This window comes from Enoplosus armatus, chromosome 21 (assembly GCF_043641665.1).
Source record: "Enoplosus armatus isolate fEnoArm2 chromosome 21, fEnoArm2.hap1, whole genome shotgun sequence".
NCBI lineage: Eukaryota > Metazoa > Chordata > Actinopteri > Centrarchiformes > Enoplosidae > Enoplosus > Enoplosus armatus.
The window spans coordinates 15,035,402-15,051,857 of record NC_092200.1 but is presented as its reverse complement, the minus strand read 5'-3'; the positions used below and the strand labels follow the sequence as shown (position 1 = coordinate 15,051,857).

General features: G+C 39.5%; 2 protein-coding genes across 2 annotated transcripts in view; one reads left to right on the top strand and one right to left on the bottom strand.

The window, feature by feature from the left end:
- abca4a (ATP-binding cassette, sub-family A (ABC1), member 4a) overlaps positions 1-4,411 on the top strand; it is a 29,277-nt gene extending 24,866 nt beyond the window's left edge. Inside the window, exons 38-50 of the mRNA XM_070927951.1 lie at positions 150-265; positions 446-593; positions 690-813; positions 1,195-1,324; positions 1,533-1,653; positions 1,790-1,852; positions 1,938-2,044; positions 2,150-2,291; positions 2,791-2,925; positions 3,057-3,160; positions 3,257-3,349; positions 3,506-3,755; positions 4,278-4,411. Coding sequence (XP_070784052.1) covers positions 150-265; positions 446-593; positions 690-813; positions 1,195-1,324; positions 1,533-1,653; positions 1,790-1,852; positions 1,938-2,044; positions 2,150-2,291; positions 2,791-2,925; positions 3,057-3,160; positions 3,257-3,349; positions 3,506-3,755; positions 4,278-4,397 — 1,653 coding nt within the window. The 3' untranslated portion in view covers positions 4,398-4,411. The remainder of the gene's footprint in view (positions 1-149; positions 266-445; positions 594-689; positions 814-1,194; positions 1,325-1,532; positions 1,654-1,789; positions 1,853-1,937; positions 2,045-2,149; positions 2,292-2,790; positions 2,926-3,056; positions 3,161-3,256; positions 3,350-3,505; positions 3,756-4,277) is intronic.
- Positions 4,412-6,259: 1,848 nt separating this feature from the next.
- Positions 6,260-15,712, bottom strand: tecrl2a (trans-2,3-enoyl-CoA reductase-like 2a). The gene is made up of 13 exons (XM_070927953.1): positions 15,689-15,712; positions 11,776-11,826; positions 11,411-11,462; positions 10,758-10,802; positions 9,222-9,325; positions 8,760-8,875; positions 7,666-7,771; positions 7,266-7,338; positions 7,110-7,153; positions 6,964-7,021; positions 6,637-6,725; positions 6,496-6,541; positions 6,260-6,387 (listed from the first exon to the last, which is right to left on the bottom strand). The coding sequence occupies exons 1-13, from the start codon at positions 15,710-15,712 to the stop codon at positions 6,260-6,262; spliced, it is 936 nt and encodes a 311-aa protein (XP_070784054.1).
- Between the last annotated feature and the right edge of the window lie 744 nt (positions 15,713-16,456).

Below are 16,456 nucleotides of genomic sequence, written 5' to 3'. Positions count from 1 at the left end.
TGAGATGTGTACCAATGCTTGGCAAATGTCAGTAACAGTCAAGGGCATGCAATAATGATGTTTATACAACAGGGTAAAGAGACCCTCCTCTTTGCTCATGAAATAGTTTGCAGACGCTAATATCTACTGTAACTGTATTCCTTCTCCAGGTGAATTACTCCCTCAGTGCAGCGATGGTGGTAGAAATTTTCATCTTTTTTGATAAGAAGTGCTACACCTCACAAACCAACCTCCAACCACTTACTGCCCTGCTTATGCTTTATGGGTAAGTTTTTGTCTTTTTCAAGCTCCAACTGTATTTGTCTTTTTTTTTTAACAACAAAGTATGTAAAATGAGGGCCAAAAATAGCTTAATTGAAATAGCCCTGTTACAGTTTAACTGTTTGAAAATGTTTACTATTACTGATGCTGTGATGCTTTTTTGTTCTCTCTCTTTCTCTTGTAGCTGGTCTGTGACGCCCATGATGTACCCCATGTCCTTTATATTCAGTGTCCCCAGCACAGCCTACGTCTCTTTGTCATGTATCAACCTCTTCATTGGCATCAACAGCAGTGCCATCACCTTCATCCTGGACCTTTTTGAGGGCACCACAGTAAGAACACGGGGCTTGTCTCTGTAAATTCCATCTGCCATGCATCTTTCATATCACCCTAATTTGTGTGTGTGTGTGTGTGTGATTTCTGTCTAGGCTCTGTACAAACTCAATCAGCTGTTAAAGACCGTGCTGCTCATTTTCCCACATTACTGCTTGGGCCGAGGCCTCATAGACATGGCCATGAACCAGGCTGTGACTGATATCTACGCTCGCTTTGGTAATTACAAAACACACTCACACTCATATAACTCACAGTCCAACAAGCAAATACTCGCAGCAACAAAAGCCTCCAACTGTCAGCCACCGCCCATCTTGACACGCTGAATGAATGTTGGCTTGTTGGCTGCATCAGAGATCTGATAGCTTGCACGTGCCATCAAGCCCAAGCCAACAGAGTTGTAACACAGTCTTGACCTCCCCTTTAGCTGAATTTAGAAGCATTACAATACAATTACAATCACTGATATTACTGAAAAACTATAATACACTAAGCTTCTATTCTAAATAAACCATCCTTATGTCAAAGAAAAAAACCCAACATTTTAAAAAATTGTGAACGTGTAATTGACAGGTGTGTTATATATATGCATTTCCTCAGGTGAGGACTACAGTCCAGACCCCTATAACTGGGACTTTATTGGGAAGAACCTGTTCTGCATGGCTGTTGAGGGATTCGTCTATTTCATCCTTAACATTCTCTTCCAGTATCGCTTCTTCCTGGATCACTGGTAAGTGTAGCAGAGCTTGAATTAGGAAACTGAATATGCCAGATGTACTTTAGTAATTGCTCTTTGAAAATTACAATGGGTGTAATAAAATGCAGAGATGTTGTAATATGTTACTGATTACAACTTACATTTCATTGTGCAACCCTGTGTTGTAAAATGACAAATTACCTTGATTCCTTTAAGCTTATTGTTAATTTTTCCATTGCAGGGTATCAGATTGCCCAAAGCCTCCTATTTTGGACGAAGATGTTGATGTGGCAGATGAAAGAGAGCGAATCTGTAATAATGAAAAAACGAATGACATTTTGCGCATACGAGACCTGTCCAAGGTGAGACATTTTTTTCAAAATATGATCAATCACGGACAATGGACAGAATGCTCAAATTGATGTTCAAAAAAGATTTCAAACACAAAATATATACTTTTATCTTTGTCCTTATTTGGTTCTCATCTTGCCTTGCCAGACGTACACAGGAACAATCATCCCTGCAGTGGACCGAATCTGTGCTGGAGTGTCACCTGGAGAGGTTTGTGTGGTTAAACCGATACAGTGGAAACGTTCTGATCATAATATTTCTCATCTATCAAGTTTTATCTCCTGTTCCTCTGCAGTGCTTCGGTCTCCTGGGGGTGAATGGGGCAGGGAAGACCACAACGTTTAAGATGCTGACTGGAGACACTGACGTCACCTCAGGAGAGGCCTCAGTCGCTGGTCACAGGTTAGTAATACATTGTTTTTACAAATAGGAAGCAACCAATATGGAACTTGATATACATTTTGAGGCTTATTGTTTACCCCATGTGTTTTCCCCCTAAATTTTCAGCATTTTGACCAACATCCTGGACGTCCACCAGAACATGGGATACTGCCCACAGTTTGATGCCATAGATGAGCTGCTGACAGGTAGAGAACATCTCCACCTCTACGCCCGCCTCCGTGGAGTTCCGGAGTGTGAGATCAGCAGGGTGAGATGCCACTTTTGCCAGGAAATAAGTAAAATTATGAATATAATAAATATGTCTTAAATAGTATGTTTGTGTCTAAACTAAACACAATCCCCAAAGCTAACATATTAACCCCACATGTCCATCTGACACCTGAAAGTAAAAAACATGAAGACGAATAAAAAAAGATATTTTCATTTTAATTGCAAGCAGAATATAGTAGGATATTCTTTCACTGTAAGCATAGAGGACAAATTAGCCATTCCGATATTGAGAGGAACATAGTGGGGCATTAAAGCAGCAATATGATTTTAGTAATGCCAAAATAGACAGTTGAAGGCATCACTACACATACAAATATTTGGCAAGCCTGTTCCTTCCTTTACCAGAGACGAAAATATCAGCAATCAGCTAGAAAATTAAGATGTTTTCTCACAAGAACACCACAAACAGCACATATGAGTGTATACTTGTAATACATTGAATTGTAATATGAGACAGTAATCGTCCTCATGTGCAGGTTGCAGAGTGGGCCATCCAGAAGCTGGGCCTGTCAGAGGACGCTGGCCGAAGTGTTGGGACCTACAGTGGAGGTAACAAGAGGAAACTCTCCACAGCCATCGCCATGATAGGCTGCCCTGCGCTGGTGCTGCTGGTGAGGCCAACACTAATGACAGTGCTTGGTTTAGATTAGAGGTTTAGGATGGAGACCACAGTTATATGAGCATGGTTAGATGATAGACAAGATGTTCCTGTGTGCATATTAATGTGTTATTATTACATCAGGATGAGCCGACTACAGGCATGGACCCTCTTTCCAGACGTTTCCTGTGGAACTCCATCATGAGTGTTATTCAGGACCGACGAGCTGTGGTCCTCACCTCACACAGGTAAACTATCTGATGTGGGTCTTTGACTGTGTGTGTACATGCATGCATGTTTACGAGCACAGATTTTAAGCCTAATTTTGCAATCTGTCTTTACAGTATGGAGGAATGTGAGGCGCTGTGTACCCGCTTAGCAATTATGGTTAATGGATCCTTTAAGTGTTTGGGAACCATTCAGCATCTCAAATACAAGTAAGTCATTTTACCTCTGGCATCACGTGCCAAATTTCAAAATATATTATAATTTCTCCAAAAATTCATACAACAATGAACAGAAAAATCCAATTAGCATTCTATGAAAATTGCAGATCTTTGATTTTGCTTTACCTTACATCAATGTGAACATAGGTTTGGTGATGGCTACGTGGTGACCATGAAGATCAGGGCAGCAAAGCCCGGCTGTGCACCAGACCTGAACCCTGCGGAGGCCTTCATGGAGAACACCTTCCCTGGCTGTATCCAGAGAGAGAAACACTACAACACTCTACAGTACAAGATCTCTTCCTCCTCTCTGGCTAGGATCTTTCAAATGGTCCTGGCTAACAAAGACAAGCTCAACATAGAGGACTACTCAGTGTCACAGACCACTCTTGACCAGGTAAATGAGCAACACAACATTGTGTATTATGTAATGGAAATTTAACTGGGGTGTACATTTTCTCCTCCAACTCTGTCAGGAGGATCAGATGGCTTGGTTGGGAACCAGTCAAATTAGTTAAATTGTGAACAATTCAATTAATTTTTTATTTTAGCCATGCTAGTGGTGTGGTTCTAGGAATGGCAGTGTAATTACTATCATATACTACTATAATTTGGTACATGCTCATGTCCCCGACAGGATGAATTGTAATCTCTTTGGTGATCCCATCACTTTTCATTTAGCACTATTATCAGGTCAAGCTGCTAACATGGCTGTATACTCTTAGTGTTCTTTGTATTTCATACCTTTGCTTTTTGATTTGGTATTAGATTTGAGAGACATCTTGACATCTTATTCTTTCCTCATTGTATTGCATATGTCTACCTGATGGTTCAAACAAATCTTGCTACATTATTTTTTATTCTCGTGCCCTCTTGTCATTGTGTATCAGTTCATCATTTATTATTTATGTACCTGTAGGTTTTTGTGAATTTCGCCAAGCAACAATCAAGAGAGGATGACACCATTGTGTTGCATCCAAAAGCTGCTGGGGCTCAGCGATATATTGACACTACACCCATCAAGTCTTTGAGGAAGTGAACTCACCTCGATGAGCTCAACTGGAAGACAGTCTTTGGCTTCCGTTTCAGGGGCTGCCATGTTCAAAGACTGTGGCCTGTGGATGTGCGTGTGCTTTGGAGGACTGAAATCTCATTGGCAGGACTTGAACCTCCTCTTCAAATGAGACAGAAGACTCAATGTAGTGTTATCATGAAGTACCGCCCGTAGCCTAGAAAAGCGACTGGTGCAGGATCAGCTTTGGTATACTAAAAACACAGAGGATGAACCGGATTTGTTCTCCAAATCTGTGCAAAAGAAGTCTGTATATTTCATGTGCATTTGGAGGAGCCTCTGGAAGGGGGCAGTCCTTGTTGATACATTGTGTTTTCAGTCTTGAAAGGCAGTCTGTGAAGGAGGCATAACATATGCCATGTTTGACTGATGATTTGACATGTGACAATACTGCACATGCTCTACTTTGCTTTTCCAGTAAACAGGGTTAGTGGGCTTTGAATTTTGAAGGTGTAGAGCATTTATGTGCCTGCTGATATGTTCCACGTTCTGCTCACCTCGTAGGCCTTGCAAACCAAATGAAACAGAGCTTTAGATTTATGACGAGGACCGTGCCTTTGATTGATGATATGTCAAAATTGTTCAGTATCAGGTTGTAATGGGAGCTTGACATGGATTGTGAAGAAAGCATAGGTCCTGTGTATTTTTTTGCTTCACATGCCAAGCAAGATAATCTTTTTTTGCCTTGTTTAGATATGTGAAATAATCACTCAGAGAAGCATACTCTTAGCACTTTATTGATGCAGCTTTAATTGAAGCATCACAAGTTGTTTGGCAATATGCTAAAATAAATCTGCTAGTGCAATACAGCTAATTATTTTTACAAAATCCTCTTGCTGCTATGAAATTCATTTTGATGTCATGTGATATTTTGATGCCACCAATGTCTTGTCAATCACTGCGCTCATTAGAGGAAGTTGACAGAATGTCACAAAAGCGATGTTTCTGAGAGGCGCATCATGTCAAATAAAGATTTTTTGAGATCCTTCTGGAGATTTTTTCCACCAGACATCCTGTTTAGTTTAACACTAAAATAGCTTGAGATAACTCACATTCACATTTATAGAAAACAGTTTCTAAGTTTAATAAAACCTGAGATTAGACAGTAAGGGCTAGAGAACCAGAGCATTTATCACGGACTACCTGATAAGCCCTCTACACATTAATGCCAGAAGGTACACTTCTACAGTACAGTTTCCCTTTCTCTGAGATATACAGTGGAGAAGCTTAATATGAGCATGATTAAATGTCTGCTTTATTGGCCTTCCTCCTGAGAGCTTAAAAATGATGCTGCACTCTCAAATGGATGCCACAACGTATTAAATTCTAGTCTGTTAATTTGCTTCCACAGGCACTTTATTATGAGCTAGAGTACGTTTTATTTATTTCACTTTAACTGAAAACTTTATTAGAGCTGTAAGCATTCATCATTGAAAAGAAGTAACATCTGTGGGCTTATAAACCAGCTTGTAACTACTCACTGGTTTGAATAAGGGTTGCTAAAATGCTAATGTGCAATTTCTCAACCTTTAGTCAAGTCCTGAAAGAGCCAAATACCCCAAAATCCAATGATTATGTGTAACCGGTGTTAACACCGCATAGAGAATATGATTTCTCTAATCTCAATACTATCTTCATATTACAAATGCCAAATCATACTCCTAGGCTCTGAACTGAACAGACTTAAAATGTCTGTATTTTTAAATGCTCCAGTATATTGCCATAATGCTATTGCTTCCATTCCGACTCCTTTCTGTTGATTCACTGTCATAAAAAGGGAGTGAATATACACCACTTATATGCTACAATACTTCAGGTTTTGATCACTATCAGAGAATCAGAGGGATAATGGCCATCCGGAGGCTGGGATAGTCCTTGAACTCCCTGCTGTAGGCTCTGTGCTTCCCTTTGGCCCAGATGGTCATCTGAATGAACCCCAATAATGTATACAATGCCACTGAAATACAAAACATACAAATATTAGAACATACACATTGTTGGTGCAGCTATTAGTAGTGATGAATAAGTGGATTTATGTCAACAAAACACAATGTCCTGTACATACCTGGCAGACACTGGGTCATGATGGAAAAGCCCACCCAAGCTCCAACCTACAGTATGTGTCAAATATACAGGCAGACAGAGAGGTGACTACACTAGCATGGGTGATATTCATGATAAATGACTATTAAATGCTTTCTCTTACCTCATATGTGTAATTTGGACAGGATACAAAGACAAATAACCATGTGAAGGGGTTCTTAGTTGGCATAGGAAACCTTCTGCCCCTGGATCCTGAGAAACAGTTTAGTGAAAAAAAACATTTACATTTTATTTTATGTACATCCATGTGTCCATGGTGGATCAACCAAAATTGCGATAGCATGGAGTGCTATGCAAATTATCAAATGGGGACAAGTGAATTATTTCAGACGGTTTCAGATGGGTTTACTGTATGTTTTCACACAAAACAATGGATTTGACATTGTCTTCAAAACTATGGAAGTAAACAGAACAAAGCTCAACAACTCACCATCTCCTTTGAGATTATTAAGAGTCAAGTGGATGGAGAAGTTGCCTAGTTCACACATCTGGAGCAGAAATAAGCATTTCACACCTTACTGTAATACATACATATGCACTGAATTTATGTCGCTGAGTGAATACCAGTATGCGTACCACAAATGTGACTAGTGCATAGTTGACTTGTAATTCTCCATATGCTGTGAAGAGAGAAAGGCTGGTGTTGATAAACTGCAGAAAATAGAGACAAACAAAATTGTGTGTGTGTGTGTGTGTGTGTGTGTGTATGTGTGTGTGTGTGGGCTGACTTACATGGAGGTGTATAAAGAGGGTGGTTGATATAGTAGGCCAACCAAGCTGAGAAACCCCAGTAATAGGCACAATTCTGAGAAGAAACAAACCACACAGATGAATAAATCAGTACATGATGTACAATGAATTTAAAAAAAGTAAATGCATTATTTACTTTGATACAATTTCTATTTTTGTACAACAAAAACACACAAAATAGAAGATCTATAATAACACCTCTCCACAACAAGACACTGTGCTCTGAGACTGTTGTAGGCAGCATTCTGCGTCAGAAGGAGTCCTTAGGCTAAAATCAGTACCACAACAGCTGGCATGAGACAAGGAAAAAGAGGCCACACATTGTAGAAGAGGTGAGTATATTATCAGAAGCTCTTCTTTTCAAGGGTAGTCATGTCCTCACCCTGACTATTGTCCTGAGAGGCATGGTCCCATGGGAGAAACGATGCACAAAGATGGTCTCTACCAACCTCTTCACATAGTGGAAGGTATGACACGCACAGGCTAGTCTGAGAGACAGGGAGGAGGGGTGAGGTCAGAAGTACACCAATGCACATTTAATTGAGGTGCTTAGATTCAACTTCATCCCACTATTTTCTGCAGCAGATTTAAAATTTGAGATGAGAAAAGATTAAATTTAAATGATCCCTGTGTGCCAAATTGGGTCGCTGCAGCAACAAAACTTTTGGGATTCGGCAGGGAAAGTGCAATGCAGACCAGAATAATTTAAAAATGTGTCGAATTGTATACGCTAAATGACTGAGGAGTTATGATAGTGTGTAAAAGATTTCATCAGTGTACTATCTACACTGACGTGAGATGATGCAGTCAATTTTCAGATTCGGATTTCATTTTTACACATACTGACATTTACTTCGTAATAGATGTTAAAATGGCAGTAAAGAAAGTCAATGACAGACATTTATAAGTACTCCTACATTTTTAAAGAGTAGTGTGACATTTTGGGAAGTGCTTTTATACTTGCTTTCTTACTGAGAGTTAGATGAGAAAATGAATTCCATTCCCATATCTGTACGCTATGAAGCTACAGCCAGAAGCTGGTTAGCTTAGCATAAAGACTGGAAACAGGGTGAAACAGCTAGCTTAAGCTCACAATATCCTTCTACCAGCACCTCCAAGTTTTTACACCTCCAAGTGTAAAAACGACACATTGTGGTTTTATGGGGGTCATGTGCCAGGCTATTTGTTGGCTAGCAAGGCTAACTCTTTACCTTTGTTTCCACTCTTTGTAAGCTAAAGCTAAGCTAACTGGTTGCTGGCTGCAACTTCATATTTACCGTACATACATGACAGTGGTATCAACCTTCTCATCCAAGTCTTGACAAGGAAGTGAATATGCATATTTTCCAAAACTGGAACTATTCCTTTTAAACTTGGTTATTAAGGAATCAAACTAATGTCTGTAAACGTTGTAGGTTAAAACCCACTGCCTGTCATAACATGTGCTGTAGTTGCAAGTTTATTTTTTCCACTTACGTGACAACAGGATGGGGACTGGAGGTAAAGGCATATCTGTGTGAGTAAATGTATGGTACTCGAAAATAGAACAGGAGGTAGGTGAGAAGGGGCCCAATGCACTCTGCCAGAAACACCTGGAAACAAAAAAACAGAAAAAGTTAACACTTCATAATATATCTCTATATCTCTCTAATATGTGCTCTCGACTCTACTATTCTATATTGTAGCATACTTATAAGTTAAAGTAGGTAGACAAAAACTGAAATATAACAAATATAAACTAATTTTGAATCCTTTGTTTTATATCCTCGTCTCTTTGTTATCACAAACAAGAATTCAGCCAGATATTCCCAAAATAAAGTGCCCCAATATCATGTCAGCCGACATTAAGTTTATGAAATTGTAGTGCCAGACACCAATTTATTTTTTCAACTTTCACAGTATTGGCACATCAGTAATCTTTGAGTGTGCTCTTCTTACCATAGTCCAACCTAACTGTGGACCAAGATCTCTGAAGTACACGGTGGCAGTGGTCCCAACAGGAAGATTCTGTAAGATTTCATCGTCTCTGAGTAATTTTTCCTCTGAAAAAGAAGAAGAAAAAGCAAAAAAACCCAGGCAAATATTTTTTGTACACACATCAGCTTCATTTGAAATTGTACCATAAAATAATTCTACTTTCCAGTGGAAAAGATTGGCAAGCTTCCCAGAGTTGAGAGATGACCGTATTAACAGAATTTGCAATAACAGGCATGCTGATATTCCTTATGAATATGTACATTTAAGCAGTCATGTGCAAAACATTGAGGCTTAAACTGATGTTTCACAGTGTTGTTAATGAATGTCTGATCAATTTTTCAGCACACGTTCTCTCTACCTGAAAGCGCATGGGGGGTGGGGTGCACAGCCACAGATAATACGTTGTAGTAATTGGATGACATTTTTAGAATATCCTCAGGGGTAACTGGCCCACATAGCTTTTAACCAAAGTCTCTACTCTGTGCTTTTTACTAACAAGATAGCTCTCATAGTCCATTCAGAACAAAAGCCCTGCAACATCATACCTCATGGTAGGTATTTCTTTATGTACTTTATGTGATGTATTTGCTTTTTACTGTTTTAATTTAAGATAAAATGAATGGAAATAAGGATGCATATTATGCAGTCGACCTTTCATGGTGAAAATAAAGGAAGAACAGTCTGGTTTCCACAGTGATGGTGGCTCTTTAAAGATGTGGGGAGCTTTTTATGGCTTTCTTTCACCTCCAGACTGAAGACCATTGCACATGTTATCAAACATTCTGGGCTGCACTGTGTAATGGCAGTGGTTTAATTTCAAAATCTTCCAAGTGAATTCACCCATTGTTCACATCTAGGTTGTGCAACACGTCATCAACATTAGGCCTGAGATCACATAGAATGCATTGTAATTACAACGGCAACAAACATTTGTCAGTTATTTCAGTAGCTTCTCTAGGATGCTGCATGGGTGTACTAAGCTGAACATCTCTCAACTTAAATCACACCGCAAATTGAATCAGTGTCAGTTGAAAAAACAGCAGTGCCTAGAAGGACACATACACTTCTCAATAAATGATGTTTAATTACTGCACACCTTTTACAGAGTGGGCTCTTTATAAACAACTAAAGCTGTGCATAGCTGCCCCTTGCCCTTTTATATTCTACACAACTTTAAACAACGTAATGTCTGTTTCAGGATAACCATCTAATGATGATTACAGCTGTACAGAAACAAGTTCTGTGTGACACATGACAGGACCTTGAAATCATGATTCTAAATATGCAAACCAACTTCGCCTAAATCACATTATGGGACTGTAACAGAGTACGGCATCTTATTTCCACACAGTATTTGTGAGTAATGAAGTATTTTTTTACAGTAAATAGTTGCCACCCACTGCAATTTGGAGCCACATTGCCTAGTGCAGCTTTAATGTTGTTTGTGAGACACTAATACATACACATACAGTAAATGATCAAAACATGGCTACTTACTGGGATCAAGCTTCAGGGCCTGTCTCGCTGGATACCAGTGAGGATCTGAGCAGATCAAACACACACACACACACACACACACACACACACACACACACACACACACACACACACAAATACAGGGTTGGACAGAGCTGGCATTGCACACACAGATTTCGGCCTCAGGCCCAATTATAATTGATCACAATGGAATAACGTTTAGCTCTGCTGCTCTGATGGATGCTGACGGCCTCGGGCTTGGCAAACATTTGGTGCCATTTCTGACCAGACACACGCTAATGACAGAACTGCTGTGGGCTTCAGAGGAGCAAACAAGAAATTGTTTTTAACAGGACATCTCTCTGGGGGAGTGGTGTAATGTGATGTACTGTAAGATGATTCACTTGCATAGAAAGTTTGTTAATCATAATTTTTTATCTAAGAACCACAAGAATTTTTAGAAAAGTTTTAGTTTACTGTACATGTGCAATAAGAGCTACAAAAGATGAAAGTATAATATTAATTCAAATTGATTTCTTGGATAGTGAACTAAATCTAAAATTCATGCAGGACCAGAGTACTATACAAGACACTGTACAATATATTATAGAACCAGTAAACTAGATGAAAACTCACCAAACTCACTGATTTAAAAACGGCATGTGAACACTCACATGATTTGTGAAAAAGGCTCTTGATGTCTCCGATTGTTGAGTAGGGCTCCACCTGAGCGGTATACAAACACAAAGTGTGTGGACTTGATGTAATATCAGTGAAGGGGTTGACAGTGTTTCTTGTGTCAACACCCACAGAGCTTTATTTCAAATTTTAGTTTGATGAATTTTGGGCAAATTAGCCAAAAATGATGCAGAATATCGGCCATTATTGGTCAGTGTAACATAATATAGTTTTAATGAAGAGATGGAACAAGCTGACACAGATTATATATGGTCAGACTGTGGAAATAGATTCTTTTTTCAAGGCTACCTAAGGGGAAACAGAAGGGTGAAACTCTTGTCATGGCAATGTGTCAGCATACCTTATCTAAAAAACAGAGCTGCTCTTTGGTCTTGGCATCCAGGACCTTCACCTGAAGAGAACACAAGATGGACCACCTTTATTAAGCACAAGACCCAGGTAGTAAATGTCACACACACATTTGAGAGAGATTTTCATTCATGCCTCATTTTCATTCAATGAAAATTCACAATGTGCTAAATTTGCGGATTGTAAACTAAAGATGTGGACTCTACTTGCCACCTTAGCAACAAAACCACAGGCAGTAAAAGTTACTACTACTTACTACCTACTTCCACATCCCTCTCAGAATAAGCTGTAAAGATTGAGCCTAGCCTATTTTCAGAAGACTATAAGTATATCATATGATGTAAATTTCAGCCAACTTGATATGTATCTCTGTCACAGAATATTTTCCATATACCTTTGTTGATTTATGTAATCAAGTTTTCTTATACAGTAACTATCTATTGCAATACAGCCTCTATGTGTTAGCTTCTTTAAAACACAAAACACTCATGATATTGACAGTTATACTACAATAAAGATTTAGAACATGCATGGTTTGAACTACATGTAGCATGTTCTACATATCTACATGTTGGTTGTTCTTTAGGCCGTCCCTGCCTCTTATCCTTTTTGTAAGAGCAAACAATGGGGATTATAGGAAACATAAAAAGCTCAAAATAAAATCCCAGCCACTTTGAATAAAATATGGATAGACACTGATGCCCTACTGCCATGTGTGTCCAGTTTTCCTGCTCAAATACAGTATTCTCAATCTGAATAATGAGGCTGGCTGAGTTTCTGGTAGGCAAAAAGTAATCGTGTTGTCCTGCTGCTCTCTTGCACACATCTTTCTCATCTTAATTAGACCATGTCAGTAGTGATGTACAGCATATGCAAGGAGGATGGTGGGTGGCGGCCCACAATTTGCCCTGAAAGCACTCCATACTGTGCTGCTCAGCAGAGCTGTCCTAGCTAAATTGGTTCCCTTACTGGACAGTGTAATAACCCGCTAATGGATACCTAAAGATTTGCTGAGTGCACAGTCGAGAAAGAGAGAATGAGAGTGGGAGAGAGAGCAAGAGACAGAGAGAGAGAGAGCGAGAGAGAGCAAGCTCTATACATATGCCTTCTGCTGTTTGCATTGCAAAAAAGTAATTTAATCTTGTGTCCAGACTTATTTCATAATATTCTAGTCATTAATTCAGTAACACCTTTACCTTCATGACATCGATTACATCTTCAAACAAGAACCTGGGTTTGAATTCCTCTTTATTTTAAACGAATGACACTCTCCTGACGTTCTTGAAACCAGCGAAACCTTTCATATTGCAATACACTTCACAATTCTGGATATAAAATAAGAGTATTCACTCTTTGCAGTGTTGGTTCACGCTTTGCAGGATCTGAGCGCGGGACATGCTGACGTCTCAGGACAGGGCATCCTGGGAGGTGGGTTTGTTTTGCTGTCCATCTGCTAACCTTCCAATCTGCATTCTAGGGGCACATGTTGATGCATTTGCGTGTTCATGAAGGGCATCAAGGGTGTCATTAGGGCTGTGTGTTGGTGCGCACTCAGATGTGCTGTGCCCTTGTAAATCTGATTATCAGGCGCCCCTGTCCTCTCATGGGAATACAGGGCACTGCTGACAGCACAGGTCACACAGAACATGTGCTTGTGAGGGCTTTGTCTATGTGAGGGAAATTAAAGTGTTTTTTCAAATGACCATTTATTATTGCAAAGTGTATGTATTTTAGTTTGACATCAAAGGTGATCCAGGTTGTTATTTTCACTATATCTTGCTTTGATAATCCAAGTAATGGATACCAACTGAAGAAGTCTGTTAGCCGTAATAGCTCCTCTTAATGTGAAAGCTGATGAATGTAATGGCTGATCTTCAACCACAGGATCATTACTTCAAACACTGAGCATGATAGTATCGAAGCTGATTAGCTTGCATATGGTTGCCCAGTTTATACCATTGTCCTGTTTGCTTTCACCCTCACTCAAACTAGACAGAATTTCTTCTTCCAATCAAGGAAAGTAATCAACTAAGCGCTCAGATGACTCTTTGCATGCTGCCAATTGACAGTCTGCCTTACATTTTTTTCCACAAGCATCTGTCCAAGTACACTCTTAGAAAAAAGGTTGTACCTTTTATCATGGTACTATCACTAATACCACCGGCATGTCCAGACTGGGGTGGCCAATGTGGGGCAATGACGTATGCAGGGGTGGCATGATGCACATGCACGCAAACATGTCGGAATAGCATTCATTTACCATTTCTGTCTCCACTACTCTAATATCCACTTAAATTACTAACATCACAGTATTTTACAGTTTCTTACATTCCTGTGTATAAACTTTTAATTAAAAAGATAAATGGACCTACCAATCACAACACAACAGAGTGGCACCATACAAATGTAATATAAAGCCTCCATACTTTATTCTTTAAGTCCTCAAAAAGAAATTGTACCTCCAAAAGCAGGCTGCATACAAAAGAAAATAATGCACATTCAAAATACAGTCACAGCATGGAGTGAAATAAAAAACAAGCATGTGTGGACAAAATTCAAATCTACAATACAACAACAATATACAAACTAAGATCCCGCCTCTGAAAGGGCAGATAGCCAATCAATTTAGGATAATGGGTGGCACCTAGGATGGACAAGCCCCTGACTGTGGATGAGAGATGGAGAGGACACCATCATCCTCTGAAAGCAGGACAGTCAGCTAAGATGAGATTGCTAAAGAGCTAAATAACGAGGCTGACTTTCCTGTGGTGTTCCATCAAAAACTATAAGGAAATAGTTTCATGAGTGAAATTCAAGTGCAGAGATGGGCGCTGAGCCTTCAACAGTTCTCGTCTGTTGACAAATCTTAAAAAGTATGGTGCTAATCTTGAGTCAAGGCAAAGGTTGAAGGAATGGTTCAACATTTTAGGAAATACATGTATTCACTTTCTTGCTGAGAGTTAGATGACTCTCATCCTCATCCGTCCATTCAATATGAAGTTAAAGCAGCCGGTTAGCTTAGCTTTGGACTGAGCCAGGCTAGCTGTTTCCCCCTGTTTCCAGTCTTTATGCGTTTCCTTTCTAAACTTATGACATAAGGATTGAGAAATCTTTCTCATAACCCTTATAAATATTTGCTCATTTGGCTCGCAGCCTTTATGTAACAGCTACTGCGAGCATGGCACACATCCCAGAGCATGTTGTAAATTAGCTTGAGTTCATAGGCCTGCTGCACTTACAGCAAATGACTTGTCTGCTTCTTTATTAGCACTCATCTGGCCTTGTGAGACAAGACTGGAGGCAAGAGAAAAATCATGAAAAGGGCTCCAGCTCAGTTTTGTTTACTCTGACTCAGAAACTTGGATTTCATAAACTCTGCTGACACTTAACTTGTTGGAACTCAGCAAGCCATAATTTAGTCTTTCTAACATTTCATAAGGCAGAGCAGTATGATCACTCTAACATTAGACTGATATTCATTTTAGAAGTAATGAATTTAGCTCAACAAGTATGCCTGCATGTGTTGTTGTCAATGTCTGATGAAATGAGTGTTAAACATGTGGTAGTTTGTTGACAGACATTCACTAACATGCTTGTCTTCCTGTTTTTACAGGACGTAGATGCCTGAGTTTACCTGACAGTACAGAAGTTTATGAATATGTTTCCAAGAATGAAAATCTTTAAAACAATGAAGGAGAAGAAATGATGAATTCAATCGTATTAAGGATTTCCCAAATTTGGCTTGATCTCTAATAAATATTGCTCAGTGAGTCTCTTGATCAAGTGAGGCCTTGTGAAACACAATGAACCAAAACTTTAAATTCTCCATCAGAAAGTGGCAAAAGTTTCAGTTAATTCAAATGCATTCGGTGGCACTTAGCATAGCACTGTGCATTTAGACTTACCTCAAAGAAGGTGGGCCGACTCATGGCGATGGATTACAATTATGTCTTCTGCGTACAGGGTGAACAAAATGACCTTAAACATCAATAATAAGCAAACACAACAAGCACACTCATTCCTCACACACATACAGAAGTAGTTCCTCTCCTTTCGAGGACAATCCTTGGACTGACCCCTTATTCTTCCCAGCCTCCTTTTCTCTCTCCCTCTCTCTCTCTCTCTCTCTCTCTCTCTCTCTCTCTCTCTCATACTCACTCTCTCTCTCTTCTCTGAGATAGTGCTGGGACACAGAATCACTAGAGGCACTCCAGAAACCCTGCACATGCTCTCCTTCCTGCTCTTCTCTCCTGCTGCTCTCTTCTGCTTTCCCCTCTATCTCTTTTTTTTTTTCCTATTTGCCAAAGTATCTTTGGAGAAAAGCACTTGGCAGAGTCCAACTTGGCTCAAGTAAGCAGATACCCTCCTGAGACTGAGAGAGCTGAACAGTGCAAGAATGTGGGAGAATACCAAGGATGATGAAATACAGAGATGACACAAAACTTTAACATTTCTTTAGGAACTAGGAATCTTTGGGAACACTACCCCAAAAAACACAATATATATATATAGCAAATAGATTCCATAATCAAAGCCGCTTAAAATAACGTGAGAGATATTACAAAATACCATTCTATTAATATATTTCACCAAAAGTCAGAAAAAGTCATGTGACAAACGACCTGAACCACCTACGTCTGCAGCTGCAGTGCTTAGTTGTGTCAGCAGAAGAT